At 42.2% G+C, this 19,442-nt stretch overlaps 1 protein-coding gene across 11 annotated transcripts in view; it reads left to right on the forward strand.

The window, feature by feature from the left end:
• Nucleotides 1-19,442, forward strand: part of PARN (poly(A)-specific ribonuclease) — a 198,772-nt gene that overhangs the window by 27,006 nt on the left and 152,324 nt on the right. For 9 of the 11 annotated variants that reach the window (XM_033235685.1, XM_033235687.1, XM_033235683.1 and 6 more), the window contains 7 exons: nt 2,421-2,477; nt 9,254-9,331; nt 13,937-13,980; nt 15,490-15,532; nt 15,858-15,933; nt 17,950-18,060; nt 19,324-19,393. In XM_033235685.1, the coding sequence (XP_033091576.1) occupies nt 2,421-2,477; nt 9,254-9,331; nt 13,937-13,980; nt 15,490-15,532; nt 15,858-15,933; nt 17,950-18,060; nt 19,324-19,393 (479 nt within the window). The remainder of the gene's footprint in view (nt 1-2,420; nt 2,478-9,253; nt 9,332-13,936; nt 13,981-15,489; nt 15,533-15,857; nt 15,934-17,949; nt 18,061-19,323; nt 19,394-19,442) is intronic. The other 2 variants (XM_033235686.1, XM_033235684.1) reach the window with 2 other exon arrangements.

Here is a 19,442-nt window from a genome sequence, read left to right on the forward strand (position 1 = left end):
TGGGACTGGATTAGAGCAACTGCGGAATACATGAAGAATGAAAAGAGGATCTGGGACTGAATCCTGAGGATGAACAGCATTTAAATGATAGGCAGAAGTTGACAAAATGTACCAGGAGATTATTGTGGTACACAGCCAAGGGAAGCAGTGTCAGCTCCCATGTAGGGGTTAGGATTGAGACGTGGCTGGATTCAGCCCTGGCAGTAGTTTTTTAAACTATAATTAAAACAGTTTTTCCCTATCTCTACTAAAAGAACAAAAAAATTAGCCGGGCGCAGGGGGCATGCACCTGCATTCCCAGCTACTCAGGAGGCTGAGGCAGGAGAATCACTTGAACCCGGGAGGCGGAGGTTGCTGTGAGCCGAGATCGTTCCACTGTACTTCAGCTGGGCGACAGAGTGAGACTCTGTCTCAAAAACAAAAAACAGAACCAAAAAAGCAATTTTTGTTTGTTTGTTTGAAACGGAGTCTCGCTTGCAGTGACATGATCTCGGCTCACTGCAACCTCCGTCTCCTGAGTTCAAGCGATTCTCCTGCCTCAGCTTCTGGAGTAGCTGGGATTATAAGTGCCCGCCACCGCATCTGGCTTTTGTATTTTTAGTAGAGATGGGGTTTCGTCATGTTGGCCAGGCAGGTCTTGAACTCTTGACCTCAGGTGGTCTGCTTTCCTCAGCCTCCCAAAGTGCTGGGATTACAGGTGTTAACCACCATACCTGGCCCAAAAAAAAACAATTTTTAATTGTGGTAAAATACACATAACAAAATTTGTCATGTTAACTATTAAATGTACAGTTCACTGACATCAAGTACTTTAACATGGTTGTGCAGTCATCACCACCACCATTCATCTCCAGAATTCCCTTCATCTTGCAAAACTGAAACTCTGTACTAATCAAGCAACTCACCATCTCCCACCCCAGACACCCCCCCCCCCGGCAACCACTATTCTACTTTTTGTCATATGAATTTGATCACTCTGAGGACCTCATGTAAGTACAGTATTTGTCCTCCTGTGACTGGCTTGTTTCTCTTAGCATAGCATCCTCAAGGTTTCCCATGTTATAGCATGTGTCAGAATTTCCTTCTTTTTTAAGGCTGAATAATATTCCATTGTATGGCTAGACTACATTTTGTTTATCCATTTGTTTATGGACACTTGGGTTGCTTTTGACTATTGTGAATAATGCTCTTGTGAACTCAGGTGTGCAAATACCTATTTGAGTCCCTGCTTTCAATTCTTTGGGGTATATACCCAGAATGGAATTGCTGGGTGATATGGGAATTCTTTTTGGGATGAACCTCCATACTGTTTTCCTTAGCTGCTGCACTGTTTAGCATTTTCATCAACAGCACACAGGTTCCAGTTTCTCTACATCCTTGCAAATACTTGTTAGTCTTGGGGTTAGTTTTTTGTTGGTGTTTTTTTGGGGTTTTTTTTGAGATGGAATTTTGCTCTTGTTGCCCAGGCTGGATGGAGTGCAATAGCACGATTTCGGCTTACTGCATGCAACCTCTGTCTCCCGGGTTCAAGCGATTCTCCTGCCTCAGCCTGTGGCATAGCTGGGATTACAGGCGTGCACCACCACGTCTGGTTAATTTTTTATTTTTAGTAGAGATGAAGTTTCATCATCTTGGTCAGGCTGGTCTCGAACTCCGGACCTCAAGTGATCCATCTGCCTCTGCCTCCCAAAGTGCTGGGATTATAGGCGTGAGCCACCGCATCTGGCCAGTGTTCGAGTTCGTTTTAAGGAGGTGAGCAATTTCAGTGAGCATGAAGCCAGAGGACTGGGAACACCTGGGAATTAAACTGGAGAAGTCCTTCAAGCAAGTTATCTTTGATGAGACAAGTAGAAGGGGCGGTAGTCTGAGAGAGCTTAGAGGAGGGGAGGGTTTTCAAGATAGGAGAGACACTGAGCCAGTGTCAACACTGCTGGAAAGAATATAGAAGAGAAGGTGGGTGGGAGAATTTTGTAAAAATGTATTTTTCAAGGAAAAAAAATCAGGAATTATGAAAATGCTTGATTTGATCAGTTAACTGCCAGATGGGTTTCCTCAGAATTGAATGTTACTGAGTTTAGCCTGCAGGTGGCGACTTTTTAAGTTAGTGTTTTTAAGACACCTTGAAAGACTTGGAAATGCTAAAGAATTCAGTGAAGTGATGGGTAAGTCCTAAGCATTGTTGTTTTAGTAACTAATGAATACTTTTCCATTTGTTCATTCTACTTTCTAAAATAGAGGAAAAGTATGTGCGTAGATCATTTTAGATGCAGATGTTTGGAAAGGTAGGCACAAAGCACAGGAAACTAAAGCTATCTAACTTGATGCAAAATTTCAGTGTCTTTTTTTCGGGTAGGTTTTTAATTCATTCACATAAGGAATATTTATACATCAGTAATACTTGTATATATTTTTTTAATTAGGAGGAGCTGAATGATGCTGTGGGATTTTCTAGAGTCATTCATGCCATTGCTAATTCGGTAAGTGAGCTAGACTTTTTAGCAAGATTGTAGAACATACTATTTCAGGTGAAGTGTCTAATTATTATTGCAGATTAATCATTTCATCTCATTTAGAATGTTTACCTGGTATGAAGGAAGAAGTTAGAACTTCATCAAGATAGACTATTGTTATAATGCACTTGATGAGACATAATTGCTAAATTATATTCAAATCAATTTTCAGAGAGCTTTGCTTGAAAAATGCATAGGAGGGTACACTATGTTGTCCTTATATGACTACATGGAAACCAAGAGTTATTCTCAAAACCAGTAAGAAGTCGAATAAGAAAGTAAGGAATAAGGGGAGAAATAATAGATATTTGACTGAAGGTGTTTTGTTCCGTAAGTAGAAGAATCTAGAGGGTAAAAATAATGATGTCTTTGTTTATGCTGCATAAATGTAATTGAATCTTAATTCTTAATAATAGTTGATACTTTTTAAAAAGATATTGGCCATTTGTGTAAGTGTGCTAGGGGACTCTATGATAGATATGATGGGTGTTTTTCCTTGCTTTGTGAGGCCTTTCTGAAAACAGGTGGCCGGGCATAGTGGCTCATATCTGTAATCCCAGCACTTTGGGAGGCTGATGCGGGTAGATTGCTTGAGCTCAGGAGTTTGAGACCAGCCTGGGAAACGTGGGGAAACCCCATCTCTCCCAAAAGTACAAAAATTAGCCAGGTGTGGTGGTACATGCCTGTGGTTCCAGCTACTTGGGAGGCTGAGGTGGGAGGATCGCTGGAGCTGGGGAAGTCAAGGCTGCAGTGAGCTGTGATCATGCCATTGCACCCCAGCCTGGGTGACAGACTAAGATCCTGTCTCAAAAAAAAAAAAGAGAGAAAACAGGCATCCACATCTTTTGCAGGTAAACTAGGTCATGCTGCTGGTTGTTCTAGACAGACAACTTGCTTGGATGCTGAATTGCCTGTAGTCTAGGACATTATCTTCTTTGAGCACTTAGCCCTGGGAGAAGGGATCGTCTTGTACCTTAGATGCTGAACTTTGCATCAGGGAAGCTTTAAGGCCATAGAAACCCTCTCAAAGTTTCATGCTGTCTCACTGCTGGCTGCAGGCTTGTAAACACAGGGGCGTTATAGGAGAGGCCCCCCACTGTCTTCATTCCGGAATAAACAGAGGTTTACAGAGCCTTGTAAAAGAAGAGGGTTGGCTCATGAGGACCTCTCTCGCTCAAGTAAGTGGGGTGATTAAAGTCGAATAGAAAGTTGGATAGATCCGGATAGAAATAAAGCTGTGAGCCTGTTCAGCAGTGGCTGAGATTACAGGTATCCAGAAAAGCAGAATTGAGTTTCTGGTTCCATTTGCTCATGTTGTGCACTCCTTGCTAGCAGACTTCAGATAAGTGATGGTTTTGATTGAGGCGGGCCCTAAAATTCAGAGATAGGAACATCAGTTGGTTTTGAGCTCTTCTGTAGCCGTCACGATAATTTAGTCAGCTTTTCCGAGATTGGACATTTGTTTGCCTTACACACATTCAGATACCTTAGCTTGCTGCACCTGTTTTCTGTTCTCTGACATCATCTTTCTTCTACGGAATATTCATAACATGTTGCTGACCGTTGGTAGTCAACATCCCAAAGCATACTACAAAAAAGCCCTGTTTATTAGCAATCTGGACATTTAACATTTTTGAATCTTCAATGAATGTTGACTAAAATAAGATGCATAAATCCTATACCTTAAATATGTGTATTTTTTGAGCTGGAGCCTCACTCTGTTGTCCTGCTGGAATACAGTGGCGCGATCCTGGCTCACCACAACCTCTGCCTACCAGGTTCAAGCAATTCTCCTGCCTCAGCCTCCCAAGTAGCTGGGATTACTGGCGCCTGCTACCACGCCTAGCTAATTTCTGGTCTTTCACCATGTTGGCCAGGTTGATCTTGAGCTCCTGACCTCAAGTCATCTGCCTGCCTCAGCCTCCCAAGGTACTGGGTTTACAGGCATAAGCCGCCGTGCCTGGCCCTGTAACTTGGATACTTTTGAATGATACTGATTGCTGTTTTGTCGGAAGTCCCCCAGTTGGAATTTGTCTTACATTTTCTAATGACCGATCTGAGGATATATGGTTTGGCAAGAATACCACAGAAATGATGGTTCATGGTGTTGTTGTTTTTTTTTTTTTGAGACGGAGTGTTGCTTTGTCGCCCAGGCTGGAGTGCAGTGACACGATCTTGGTGTACTGCAAGCTCCGCCTCCTGGGTTCACGCCGTTCTTCTGCCTCAGCCTCCTGAGTAGCTGGGACTACGGGCGCCCACCACCACACCTGGCTAATTTTTTGGTATTTTCAGTAGAGACTGGGTTTCACCATGTTAGCCAGGATGGTCTCGGTCTTCTGACCTTGTGATCCGCCTGCCTCGGCCTCACAAAGTGCTGGGATTACAGGCATGAGCCACTGCGCCCTGCCCGTGATGTTGATCTTGATCGCTTGGTTAAGGTGGTGTTGGCTGGATTTGTGCTCTGTGAAATTAACTTTATAGTTAATAAATTATATCATTAAATTATAGTTAAATTAACTATATAGTTTAATTGACTTATAAATATCTTGGGGGAGATACTTTGAGACCATGAAAATCCTGTTTTCCCCCAAACTTTGCCTACTAATATTATCATCTTATCAGCATATCTTTCCTGCAGTAGTTATTACTGTGGTATTCTGATGGCAAGTTTATATTTCCTTCATCCTTTCTACATTTGTTCTTGGAATTCTTCTATAAAGAAAAAAACGGGCTGGGCATGGTGGCTAACACCTGTAATCCCAGTACTTTGGGAGGCTGAAGCGGGCGGATCACTGGAGGTCAGGAGTTCGACACCAGCCTAACCAACATGGTGAAATCCCATCTCTACTAAAAATAAAAAAATTACCTGAGTGTGGTGGCACACACCTGTAATCCCAGCTACTTGGGAGGCTGAGGCAGGAGAATCGCTTGAACCTGGGAGGCGGAGGTTGCAGTAACCTGAGATCGCGCCATTGCACTCCAGCCTGGCGACAAAGTTGAGACCCTGTCTCAAAAAAAAATGGGCGGAAAAGAAAAAATGTCCCTTTTCTCCTGTTTATTTATGTACTTACTGAATTTTGAGACACAGTCTCTCTCTGTTCCCCAAGCTGGGAGTACACTGGCTCACTGCAGCCTCCACCTCCCGGGTTCAAGCAATCCTCCCTCCTTAGCCCCCCGAGTAGCTGGGACTAAAGGCATGAGCTACCACATGTGGCTAATTTTTCATATATACTTTTTGTGGAGAGGAGGTCTTCCCATGTTGTCCAGGCTGGTCTTGAACTCTTAGGCTCAAGCAGTCTCCCCCACCTCAGCCTCCCGAAGTGTTTGGGTTATAGGCATGAGCTACCACACCCAACCCTTTCCCTTGTTTATTTAATTGTTTTTATGTATATGAGTATGGGCTCAGGGATTTTTTTTATTCTACAGATTATTATCTAGTGTTTTTACTGTTTACTTTGTTGCTTAAATTGTACCACCTTTGACCATGGGAGCTTCTTTGACTTGGCTCCTGTGTCCTTTGAACAAGCCCCGTGTCGTTTTCTGAGCATTTCCTTGCTTTCTGGTATTCTTGTAGTTTCTCTGGCTCAGTTGTGGAATCAATGACTTCTCCATGGAGCTCTCGTTCCTTTTAATGGGGAATGATATTTAGAAACCAAGATCTGGCCCTACGTTACTGCTGTGATATTATTGCTTCTAAGCCCTCTCACTGGACAGAGCTAAGAAGCATACGTATGTAAACCTAGGCATGTACACACACAGCTGTATTTCTGTGTCTCTCTGTATATGTATGTGTGTGTGGATCTATATAAATGTGTATGTAGCTGGGCATGGTGGCTCAACCCTGTAATCCCACACTTAGGGAGGTCAAGGCAGGAGGACTGCTTGAGGCCAGTAGTTCAAGACCAGCCTGGGCAACGTGGGAGACCCCGTCTCTACAAAAAATGTAAAAACTGACTGGGTGTGTGTCTCACGCTTGTAATCCCAGCACTTTGAGAGGCCAAGGTGGGCAGATCACGTGAGGTCAGGAGTTTGAGACCAGCCTGGTCAACATGGTGAAACCCCGTCTCTACTAAAAATACAAAAATTCGCTGGTGTGGTGGTACCACCTGTAGTATCAGCTACTCAGGAGGCTGAGGCAGGAGAATCTCTTGAACCTGGAAGGCGGAGGTTGCAATGAGCTGAGATTGTGCCACCGCACTCTAACCTGGGCAACAGAGCAAGACTGAATTTCAAAAAAAAAATTAAAAAATTAGCCAAGAGTGGTGGCACATGCCTGTGGTCCCAGCTATAGGGGAGGCTGAGGTGGGAGGATTGCTTGAGCATGGGAGTTCGAGGCTGCAGTGAGCCATGATGGTGCCATTGCACTACAGCCTGGGCAACAGCCAGACCCTGTCTCTAAATAAACGTGTGTGTGTATGCACGCGCGCATGGGTGTATCCACGCCTTTATACTGATACCTCAGATTCCAGTACAATACCACATGACTTATTTTTAGCTTCCTCTCTTTTCTTATTTGTGCCTTCTTTCTCAACAGTGAGAAATCCAGTCCCTTTTACTTCCATTATGTTTATTTGTTTAAACCTGGTATACACATAAAGTAGTTTCAGAGCTACTAACCCATACCTCACGAGAAGTACATTCATTCATTCATTTATTTATTTATTTATTTGTTTATTTATTTATTTATTTTGAGACGACGTCTTGCTCTGCCACCCAGGCTGGAGTGCAGTGGCCGGATCTCAGGTCACTGCAAGCTCCGCCTCCCGGGTTTACGCCATTCTCCTGCCTCAGCCTCCCAAGTAGCTGGGACTACAGGTGCCCGCCTCGTCACCCGGCTAGTTTTTTGTATTTTTAAGTAGAGACAGGGTTTCACCGTGTTAGTCAGGATGGTCTCGATCTCCTGACCTCGTGATCCGCTCGTCTTGGTCTCCCAAAGTGCTGGGATTACAGGCTTGAGCCACCGCGCCCGGTGAGAAGTACATTTATTGATGCGATTATAACATTTATGATTTATGTGCATTTCCTTTTGTTTTTAGCCTTACATTATCTAGTCAAGATGCTCTTTTCCGAGTTAGTTTTTTTCTTCTTAACCTTCAGTGTGATTATGGTAGTCATTTATAATACAGTTTGGTTCATTTCTTAGTGTTTGCATTCCATTTGGGGTTGCCTACACATCTTTTCTGTGGTTTCAATCAATGCTCATTATTTTAGCTTAGCATAGGTATTCAGAATGTACAACAATACTGAGCCAAAAGGACAGCTTCTCTGTTAGATTTGGGAGACTTTGTGTAGGATTATTTCAGATACTGTGTAGTCCCATGAGTCAAGCAGTGTTACACTTAAGGTCCTTTGGGACATAGTAAAAAGCTCCATCGTGGTAACCTGATTTTTTTTTTTTTTTTTGAGATGGAGTCTGGCTCTGTCGCCCAGGCTGGAGTGCAGTGGTACGATCTCAGCTCACTGCAACCTCTGCCTCCTGGGTTCAAGCCATTCTCTTGCCTCAGCCTCCCAAGTAGCTGGGATTACAGGCGTCTGCCACCACACTCAGGTAATTTTTTGTGTTTTTAGTAGAGACAGGGTTTCGCCATGTTGGGCAGGCTGTTCTCGAACTCCTGACCTCAGGTGATCTGCCTGCGTTGGCCTCCCAAAGTGCTGGGATTATAGCTTGAGCCACCATGCCTGGCCCCTGATGTTTTATGTTAAAAATGGTGTCAACTGGCTGGCTAAATCTAAATTGATGTTGCATTTTGGAAGTTTAATTTTTATCAAAATGGACTAATTTGTTGCACATATAGCATAAAACAGACACACTGCCCATTGCACGAAGAGGGCTGCCAGCACACATATTGTATTTCAATTGGCTGAAAGGCAGTGACTTTTAATGGATACGTATTTAAGAACATACCCCATGAATTTTGACATAATGATATAGGAAATGCAATTCTGTTTAATATAGTTAGAAATTAGTTACTTTTACCTTTTAGCATTGGTATGAATGTATCTTTTAAAATAAGTGGGTTGTTTTAAAGGATGCAGCCCTAAAATTTGTGTTTAGTTTTGTTCCCAAATTATTTGACAGTTAAAGGGAGTCAATGCTTTCAGATTTTACTGTGGTTTTTTTTTTCTTAGACAGAGTCTCATTCTGTCGCCCAGGTTGGAGTGCAGTGGCATAATCTCGGCTCACTGCAGCCTCTGCCTCCTGGTTTCCAGCGATTCTCCTGCCTCAGCCTCCTGGGTAGCTGGGATTACAGGCATGCACCACCACACCTGGCTAATTTTTCTATTTTTAGTAGAGATGGGATTTCGCCGTGTTGGCCGGGCTGGTCTTGAACTGCTGACCTCAGGTGATCTACCCACCTTGACCTCTGAAAGTGCTGGGATAACAATCGTGAGCCACCGTGCCCAGCCGAGATTTTACTTTTAAAAAAACTTTTCGATCAAAATTTTACTACTTCTGATTCATGAGGGTGGCATAATTAATAAAAATTCAAGAAAAAGATCAGTGACATCAAAGTCATTTGGAGCTTTCACTTTGCCTTCTGGAGTTAACATTCCAAAATGGAGGAGGCGTGAAGCCAGCCCAAATTTGCTTATTTGTACTTTTTTTTTGTTTTTGTTTTCGTTTTTTTTAGTGTGGAAAGCAAGTTTAGAACAAAGTCCTCTTGGAATCTAAACTATACATTCTCAAACCCCAGTATAATTTTGAATGTAGAAGTCTTTTTTCTAACCTTGACTTTCTTTAGGGAAAACTTGTTATTGGACACAATATGCTCTTGGACGTCATGCACACAGTTCATCAGTTCTACTGCCCTCTGCCTGCGGTAAGTGACCTGTTGGTCTGTGTTAAATATTAGCAGGATGCTTTTTATCTGAAAAAATATTATGATGCTTTTAACTGAGAAACTGTCCTCTACTTAGGTGCCATTTCCTTGTATGCAGCATGTTCCCAGACAGAATCTTACGCACTCAGTTGCAGTTTTTTTTTCCTTGAGACGTACTTTCACTCTGTTGCCCAGGCTGGAGTGCAGTGGCGCAGTCTTGGCTCACTGCAACCTCCGCTTCTCGAGTTCAAGCGATTCTCCTTCCTCAGCCTCCTGAATAGCTGGGATTACAGGCACCCGTCACCATGCCCAGCGAATTTTTGTATTTTTAGTAGAGATGGGGTTTCACCATGTTGGCCAGGCTGGTCTCGTACTCCTGACCTCATAATCTGCCTGCCTTGGCCTCCCATAGTGCTGGGATTACAGGCGTGAGCCACTGCGCCTGGCCACAAGCTTTTTTATTAAGGGATCTTCAGTCACTGCCATTGCCAGAGGAACCTTAAACATTTGTTTCATCGTCTTAATGCCAGTAGTTTGCTCATTTAGTGCTGGGCAGGGATTCCCAGGCCACAGGTGTGGGCTGCTAGTTTGTTCCTGCTAAAATTAGACATAGCATGGCCATTGAAGGTAAGTGGTGGCAGCTGAAGTGGGTCCAGTCCTACAGAATTCTTTTTTTTTTTTTTTTTTTGAAACGGAGTCTCGCTCTGTCGCCCAGGCTGGAGTGCAGTGGCCGGATCTCAGCTCACTGCAAGCTCCGCCTCCCGGGTTCACGCCATTCTCCTGCCTCAGCCTCCGGAGTAGCTGGGACTACAGGCGCCCGCCACCGCGCCCGGCTAGTTTTTTGTATTTTTTTTTTAGTAGAGACGGGGTTTCACCGTGTTAGCCAGGATGGTCTCGATCTCCTGACCTCGTGATCCGCCCGTCTCGGCCTCCCAAAGTGCTGGGATTACAGGCTTGAGCCACCGCGCCCGGCTTTCAGTCCTACAGAATTCTTGATCGTCCCTCCTAGGCTGCTTCCCTTAGATTCTCTGCTGACCTCAGTAGTGCTTTTTTCAGTCTTTGAGCCAAGTTGCTTTGGTTGACCAAAGCACAAGCTGCTTTGGTTCCCCTACTGGCTCTCCCTCTTCTGCTCCATACGGTGTGTGTGGCCTTACGTTACTTGTCCCCTGCCACTCTCTGCTCTACTCTCTTTTATTTCCTCTTCATCTTTTTTTGTCTTTTAGTGATCTCACTGACTTTACAGCTTCAGCTGTAGACACCAACATCTTTATCCCCGGCTGTGGTCTCTTTTCAGATCCAGGTGTACATTTCATGCTGGACTCCAGACATCCCTACCTGGATAGCCCCCAGACTAAGTGTTGTATTGAATTGACGTGGCTCAAATGAGATATTTCACTTGTCCTTCTTTTCTTTCTTACTGTCTCCAAACCACTTCTTTCTCCTCATCCCATTACCATAAGTGATTCCCAGTTACCAACCCTGTTTTTAGCATCAGTTTTGACTCTAGCTCTGTCCCCAGATCTGGTCATTTCCAACATCCTGACGATTTTATCTGCATGCCCTGTCTCACATCTGGTTTCTTTTCTTTTTTTTTTTTTTTTTTTTTTTGAGATGGAGTCTCACTCTCTCACCAGACTGGAGTGCAGTGGCATGATCTCGGCTCACTGCAACATCCGTCTCCTGGGTTCAAGTGATTCTCCTGCCGCAGCCTTCCGAGTAGCTGGGACTACAGGCGCGTGCCACCACGCCCAGCTGTTTTTTTTTGTATTTTTAGTAGCGACGGGGTTTCACCGTGTTGACCATGATGATCTCAATCTCCTGACCTTGTGATCCACCCACCTCGGCCTCCCACAGTGCCGGGATTACAGGCGTGAGCCACTACGCCCAGCTGATTCTTTTTATTTTTGTTGCAAGCGTTCTCATTTCTCACCTTGGAGTTTAGCAAATTCCAGGCAGCATTTCCTGTCCCCCATCAACCTTCAGCCCATCCTTTAAAATAAAAGTTGGCAAATGTTTTCTATAAAGGGCCACATAGTAAAATATTTTCAGCTTTCCAGGCTGTGTAGTTTCTGTCACAACTCAGCTCTGCCATTGTAGCCCCCAAATGCCATAGAATATGTAAACAAATGGGCGTAGCCGTGTTGCAATAAAACTTTATTTAAAAAATAATTGGTGGGCTGTATTTGGCCTGTGGACCATAGTATGCCACTGGAGTAATCTTTTTCTTTTTTTTTTAAATAATTTTTTCCCCCATATCTTTTGTTTTTGTTTTTTAGAGACAGTGTCTCACTCTGTCACCAGGCTGGAGTGCAGTGGTGCAATGTCGCTCACTGCAACCTCTACCTCCCAGGTTCGAGTGATTCTCCTGCCTCAGCCTCCCGAGTAGCTGGGAATACAGGCAGCCCTTTTTGATCTTTAAAGCAGTGAAGTTATCAGCAAGGCAAGAGGAAAATGTATTTAATTCTGTGCTTCTAGGTGTTTTGAATACTGAGTGGAGCTTGGCACTAGAAGGCGTTAAATATCGATTTAATGAATGAAGTATCTCCCGACTGCCAGTTTTGTAATCTTCTGATGTATGGCTCCGTTTCTGTCGCTGAACCTGCTGAAAATTCTCAATTAATCCCACACTCTTTGTTTTCTAGGCAGTTGACTGTTTTTCCCCCTGCATATCAGGCTTTCTGTGATCCAGCCCAACGTTTCTGTGGAGTCTAATCACTTGTTTGTTACTCTCCTTTTTCCAAGACTGATTTATTTGTTCCCTAAGAGGTGCTTTGTTTAATTTCTTCCAACTTGAATTTTCTCTTGTTGTTCTCAGTGTTTGTTGTTCACAACTTGCCCTTAACTCTCCGTGTGCAGCTTTTGCTTTTTGTTACCTGCTACCTTGCCCAAGAGGTGATCTTTCCTTTCTCTGAACTCCCATAGAACATTGTACCTCTCTATGTTACATAAATTTTGTCTTGTATTATACAACATAACCCCCTTCTAGGTGGTTAGCTCCTTGGACAAGGGGTGTAGCCATTTTGTTGTCTGCGTCTAAGTGCCTAAGGTAACACATTGCGTGTAAGCAGTTAATTAATGTTAAGTGGAACGAAAGTGGTCTTTAATTAAATTCTGGTAGAAAGAGCAAGTGATTTGTTGTAGAGTAGTAAGTGGGTTAGGATACGCGTTTTATCCCTCACTTTATTACTAAGGCTACCTGGGTAAGTTACTTAACTTCTTTATGTTCTGGCATTGCCAGAGAGAGAAAATGTTTTGTTTTGTTTTGTTTTTTTCCATCTACCTTTAGAAGAAGTGATGAGAATAAATTAGAAAGCCTAATAAATTAGAAGGCTGGGTGTGGTGGTGCCTACCTGCAGTGCCTGCTACTTGAGAGGCTGTTACAGGAGAATTGCTTGAGTCCGGGAGTTCAAGGCAACATAGTGAGACCCTGACTCAATGAAAAGGTAGAACTTTTACATGCACTGGTATCAAAATTTGCTTTTAAAAGGACACTAAAGAATCCACATTTTGGAGTTGCCTTTTAGGGGAGAGTGTTTTCTTATGAACCATCTTGATACTTGAGCATGACCTTTCAGAAGACGCTGGTCTAGAACTGTGCTATATGTTGGCCCTGAAGGTAGCTGTAATTCTCCTTGTTCCTTGCTTGTAAAGCTTTCTAGTGGTATTGAGAGATTACAAACATCATTATTACATTTTTTTGACTTTGCATTCAAACTGCCTGTTCATACTTTGCCCATTAATTTAACTATAGCCATTGAAGCTTTTCAATGGTAAATATATCAAGCTAGCTAAATACAGTCTGTATTTACAGGCTTGAAAAGCTAATTGGAAACAGCAGTTTCCTATGAGGCATGAATAACATTGAAGAGAAGTGTAGTTTACAAAGGGTCAGGAGTATGACTACTCAGTCTAGCATGGCAATTATGTATGTAAATAAGTTAATTCAAAATTAGAGGACTCTCATTTCAGCTCTAGACTTCCTGATCAAAATAAACTTGAGAAATGAATTGTCTAATCTAGGCACTTGCTATTAGTGCCTCTTGAGCAATTTTCTGGAGTTGAAACAGTAATCATATGTGTATTGAAAGGCCTGTGTTTCCAAGGCCATTTTTACTAACATTTCAAAGGTGATCTCAGGAAAGGTCTAAGCTGGTTTATAGTATACCCATTTCCTGTATAAACCATTTAATTTTAATGACTCTGCTTGTCTCACTGTTATGATAAATTTGTGTGGTAGATCACAGCCTGTTAGCTATTACTGGAAGTTTTCTGGATTTATTATAGGCCTCTCAAATATGTAGTTTTTAACATTTTGTTGGACGCCCCCCCCCCCACCCCTTCCCAATTTCAACTATTAAATGCTTAAATTTGTTGTTTTGGTTATGCAGAAGTTAGTTATCAGGTTATATGGTTCCCAATGAGTGAGGAAATTGGGAAGATTTTTTTTTTTTAGTACTTGTTGCCTAGAAATGGGTTTTGTAGTTTAGCTTAAGGGCTCCAACAGCTTGTTTGAGAAGACAGCTATGGAACTTGAGCTGTTTACATGTTTTTTAATACTGCGAGTGTATTAGGAAAATTGTAACAAGTCCTTCTCTTGTTCTTTAGGACTTAAGTGAGTTTAAAGAGATGACAACATGTGTTTTCCCCAGGTAAGCTTTCTTTGAGGATTTGTCTTTCATTTAAAAGAGTCAGCTGGGCACAGTGGCTCACACCTATAATCCCACCACTTTGGGAGACTGAGGTGGGAGGATCACTTGAGCCTAGGAGTTCAGAACCAGCCTGGGCAACATAGTGAAACCATATCTCTACAAAAAATAAAAAATTAGCTGGGTGTGGTGGGATACATGTGGTCCAGCTACTCAGGAGGCTGAGGTGGGTAAATTGCTTGAACCCAGGAGGTCCAGGCTGCAGTGAGCCATAATAGTGCCACTATCCTCCAGCCTGGGTGACAGAGTGAGATCCTGTCTCAAAAAAAAAAAAAAAAAAAGTCATTGTAACATACATACACAATACAAATAGGTATATAGTAATTTGTTAAAACCATTAGATCATGTTCATATAAGCCTGGAACTTACTTAATAGCTGCAATGTTGTGATGGTTTGCTTTTATAATTTATTATTGGTTTTGTTATCGAAAAATCACAGTTTGAACTGAGAGTGAAAGTAGACAGAGACTCCTTTTTTCTTATCCCTCATCTTGCTTTCTGAAGAACTGGTGAAGCCTCCTTGAGATGGCTCTTGTCTGTCTTGCATGTAGGATGTACCTTGTAACTATTGAAGTGTCCAATTGAGAATGTTCAAGAGTCAGTCAAGTACTGTCTGTCTGGCTAGAGATCTTTTTTTTTTCATCCACTTCAAGTTGGTGCCTTTTCCTGTTGGTGTTTTCCACAGTTACTATTGCACCCTTGTTCTGATAGGTCACATGTCACATATCTCTCAGACATCACAGGTCAGCCATGTGGAGCCTACAGAACAAGTGTTTGTGTTTTAGGACCTGATGAAGAGGGATAGGCGTGGTGTTCGAGCAGTTTCGCCTTCAGCTGGGCTTATTTCTGTCTTGTTACCCACTCTGTTCACATTTATATGAAAAAAAAATAGAGAAATAGAGTTTCTGTGTGGGTTTCTCCCCACCTTCCCCTTTTGGTATTTCTGATCTCTGAAATAGAATAATAAGAAATAAAAACAACAGCATGAAAGTACTGATTGCAGATTTTGGCCCTCCAGAAGAATTTATAGTTTACAAACCTGAGGAGTAGGAGTAGATGGTAGCAGTTTGGGAATGGTAGACCGGCACCAGTATTTGAACCACGTAAAACCATATGGGAGTATTTGACTCAACCTTGAGTTCACCGGGCTCTCTCAGGATCCAGGTGAATCTAGAACTTGTACTCCAAGTGTGGACTCTCCTGCAGTCACTCAATGAAGTCGCTGATGATGGGACTGAGTACCCACTCCAATGTAGCAGGGATGCTGGTGCTAGGTTCAAAATGACTGATGTGTTTAATTCCTTTGTGTTTAAGTATTTTATGTATTAAATATTTTATGTTTTAAGTATGTATTTTATGTATTAAGTATTTTTAAGTAGCTTACATGTTTGAGTAAAAGACATTTTAAACATTGATATACATTTTGTTTACCTTGTTAAAAATTCTTTTTAGACTCTTGGATACTAAGTTGATGGCCAGCACACAACCTTTTAAGGTATTATTCATTTGCTACTTTATAAAGTGACTGCATATTACTGAGTGCAATAAATGCCAGAACAATATTGCCTTCTGGCAGAAGGTTTGGAGGTATTTAATGCATCTGTAAAGATCTTCATTCATTTGGTTATACTTTGTATAATATAAAAATTAAACTAGTTGCTTCTCTTTCACATTGAAAAAAACGAAGACTTCTGTGTTTCTTTAAAGAACACGAGGCAGTACTAGATACTGCCTTTTTTTTGGTGGGGGATCAGTGAATCTCTTTAATATATTGTACTGAGATGATGAAATCTCATAATTCTTTGCTTCCTGGTTTGCAGGATATCATTAACAACACATCCCTTGCGGAATTAGAAAAACGTTTAAAAGAGACACCTTTCAACCCTCCTAAAGTTGGTAAGAATATTAAACAAACCTGAAACCCTCCAAACTCTTGGTAATAATTATTGATGTATATTATGGAAGAAAAGCAGAATGGCTCTGGAAACCATATTGTTCGTGTATAGATTTTGGCTGAATTCACTTGGTCATGTCTTGTGTAGAATTATTGTTTCTTGGATAAAGATGGTCTTTTAATTCTACATCTATTTTATGTTAATGTAGTTGAATAGCCATTCATTGAGAATTTTAACAATTAAAGCTTCAAGGCTTTTATTTCCTAATGTATTGAATTCTCCTAAAACTTGATGTGCCCTTCTATTCTTTCATACATTATTTAAGCAGAGATAGAGAGCTAGGATTAATCACCAGGGGTAGAGTAAAAAATGTATTTTCCATCTCAGAAAAGCCCAACAACTGGATTTACAGATGAGATTAAGGCAAGTCCCCACCCTGCCTCCTTTTCAGCTGGTTTAGAGAGTGGAAACAGCAGCACTGAGGAAAACCACAAGTAGGGAGATGAGATGGTGGTGTTTTGCCACCTCTAGCCACCACCAAGGTGTGTGGAGAGCCTTCCAGGTGCTGCTTCCTTCGTCCCTGTTAACCTGATGGTGCTGCTGATACGGTGATTAGCAAGCCGTTAAACTAATGGTTTAGAAATTGATAATGCAAGGTATTAAAGCAGCCAAAATTACAGTTATCTGCCTCTTTCTGGGTAATAGTCCAAGGAAGGAATTAAGAAAAGTGGTGGTGGGGCCATTGGGGGAGAAAACCTAGACCTTTTCTATAACAATATAATGGAAATAATTGATTTTGGAAAGAATGTGTCTCCGTTGATGATGGAGCGGAAGATATTACTTAGGTGGCTACCATGTGAAAAGGCTTTTTTTAAAGGCATCAAGTCTAATATTTGATACGGAGTTAAAGAATTCTTACTTAAAGAGCATTGTATTGACATAAAAAGAGTTACAGTCTTTTCATTGTTAATTTTCATTTATGCTTTTGATTTCTGTGTTGTAGTAACCTTCCTTTTATTTCCAGAATGGTTCTAGGATACAATTATTTATGAGTTAAAGTTTTATCTTATTTTTCCATATGAAATAGTGGCATCTGGTAGAGAATTCAGTCTAAAGCAGGTCATTCCTCTTAGAGTTTATCTGGTCACATCTGTATTTATCAATGTCACAAAAGAACCATATTATATATAAAGTGGTCTTTGCTGTAAAGTGGCTCCATGATCCAAGGCCAGCATTATAGCAAGTTCAATTTATTTTTTGAAGTTGGTTATGCTGTCACCTTTTGATCTCTAAGCTTAGGAACATAGTAGAGGATAGTAGTGAGTTGGAGCTGTCAATATTGAATTGCAGTCTTCTGGTTTTTGGGGGAAAGGTTACCTCAGGTGTTGATAGATAACAGTTTTTGAGCACTTACTGTGTACCAAGCACTAGGTAAGAGTTTAACTTATACTATCTCATCTGATCCTAACAATAACCTTTTGAAGAAAGTTTGATTATCATCTCCATTTTACAAAACTGGAAGCTTAGAGATGAAGTGACTTGCCTAACATCGTACAGCAAATAAGTGGCGGGGCAGAGGTTCGAACTCAGTGTGACTCCAGAGCCCATGCTCTTAATCTTTACTCGGAATCGTCTGTTGTGTCCTGATGTGACCATCTTGTGTAAGGGAAGAATATCCTTTTCATGGCCTTAGAAAGCAAGCAAAAGAGGAGTAATTGTCCTAGAGCAAGTTATGGATGATCATAAATAGCACCCACCAGTGTGCGATGAGAAAGCCCACAGCTGAGTCCTTCGTAATGTAACTGAGGCGTTTCTGTATCCTAGATCAAAGTCGTCCTTTTCAGCGACTCTGTTATCTTGTATTTTAAGGTCTCATATGGAGAGAATTAAGAAACAGATAGCTTTTTTTCTGCCTATTTAGGATATTTCTCTAGCATATACTAATGAAATTTGGATTGGTAGGGCAGTGTGCTTACTAGTCTTTGTTTTGAGGAAAACTTTTTCCTTTTTTTCTTAGAAAGTGCCGAAGGTTTTCCAAGTTATGACACAGCCTCTGAACAACTCCATGAGGCAGGCTACGATGCCTACATCACAGGGCTGTGCTTCATCTCCATGGCCAATTACCTAGGTACGCATTGCATGTGTTTCAGTCAAACACGCTGTGATCTAGGGTGGATCTTACCTGTCTCCTGGCTCAGGCTGCTGTAATAAATTACCGTAGACTGTGGGGCTTAAACAACAGGCATTTATTTCTCATGTTCTGGAGGCTGGGAAGTCCAAGACCCAGTTGCCAGCAGACCTAGTGTCATGTGAGAGCCCACTTCCTGGTTTGCAGATGGCTGCCTTCTTGTGTCCTTACATGGTGGAGAGTTGAGAGAGCAGAAGCTGTACCAACTCTTCTTTAAGAGTCAGGGTCTCACTCTGTCACCCAGGCTGGAAGTACAGTGATACAATTGTAGCTTACTGCAACCCTGAACTCCTGGGCTCAAGAGATCCTCCCAGCTTAGCCTCCCAAGTAGCCAGGATTACAGGTGTGCATCACCATGCCTGGCTAACTTTTTAATTTTTTTATAGAGACAGGGACTTGCTGTGTTAACCAGGCTGGTCTAGAATTTCTGGGCTCAAGTGATCCTCCTACCTCAGCCTCCCAAAGTGCTAGAATTACAGGCTTGAGCCACCGCACCCGGCCTCCTGACCCTTCTTATAAGGGCACTAATTCCCTCATGACCTAATCACTTCCCAAAGATCTCACTTCCAAACACCATCATATTGGGGATTAGGCTTCAACATATGAATTTTAGGGGGACACAAACATTGAACCTATAGCATTACCATTTCCTTGGGATCCACTCACCCAGTTAGAAGAGGGAGGGTTTTGAGGTAGGAGTGGGAGGAGATGAGGAGAGGGGGAAATCTGCAAGAAAAACCACTGACACTTCCTGTGGTATGGTACTTGGTCCATAAGAACACCTTTCACAGGCCAGGTGTGGCGGCTCACGCCTGTAATCCCAGCACTTTGGGAAGCCGAGGTGGGGGGATCACCTGAGGTTAGGAGCTTGAGACCAGCGTGACCAATGTGGAGAAACCCTGTCTCCACTAAAAATACAAAATTAGCTGGGCATGGTGGCGCATGTCTGTAATCCTTGGTACTCAGGAGGCTGAGGCAGGAGAATCACTTGAACCCAGGAGGCGGAAGTTGCAGTGAGCCAAGATCACGCCATTGCACTCCAGCCTGGGCAACAAGAGTGAAACTCCGACTCAAAAAAAAAAAAAGAGAATACCTCTCACCTTTGTTGAACCATGCTGTTAATTTAAATCTGTTTTGGTCTGAACTTTCAGGCATTGTCTCTGTGACTATGAATAATAATGCCTCTCTTCTTTTCTTCATTAGGTTCTTTTCTCAGCCCTCCAAAAATTCATGTGTCTGCCAGATCAAAACTCATTGAACCTTTTTTTAACAAGTAAGTAATCAGAGAGTTCCAGTTCCCAAGTTCTGTCACTGTCGAACAG

The sequence above is a fragment of the Trachypithecus francoisi genome, unplaced genomic scaffold (genome assembly GCF_009764315.1).
Source record: "Trachypithecus francoisi isolate TF-2019V2 unplaced genomic scaffold, Tfra_2.0 Lachesis_group15, whole genome shotgun sequence".
In the NCBI taxonomy this organism is placed as follows: domain Eukaryota; kingdom Metazoa; phylum Chordata; class Mammalia; order Primates; family Cercopithecidae; genus Trachypithecus; species Trachypithecus francoisi.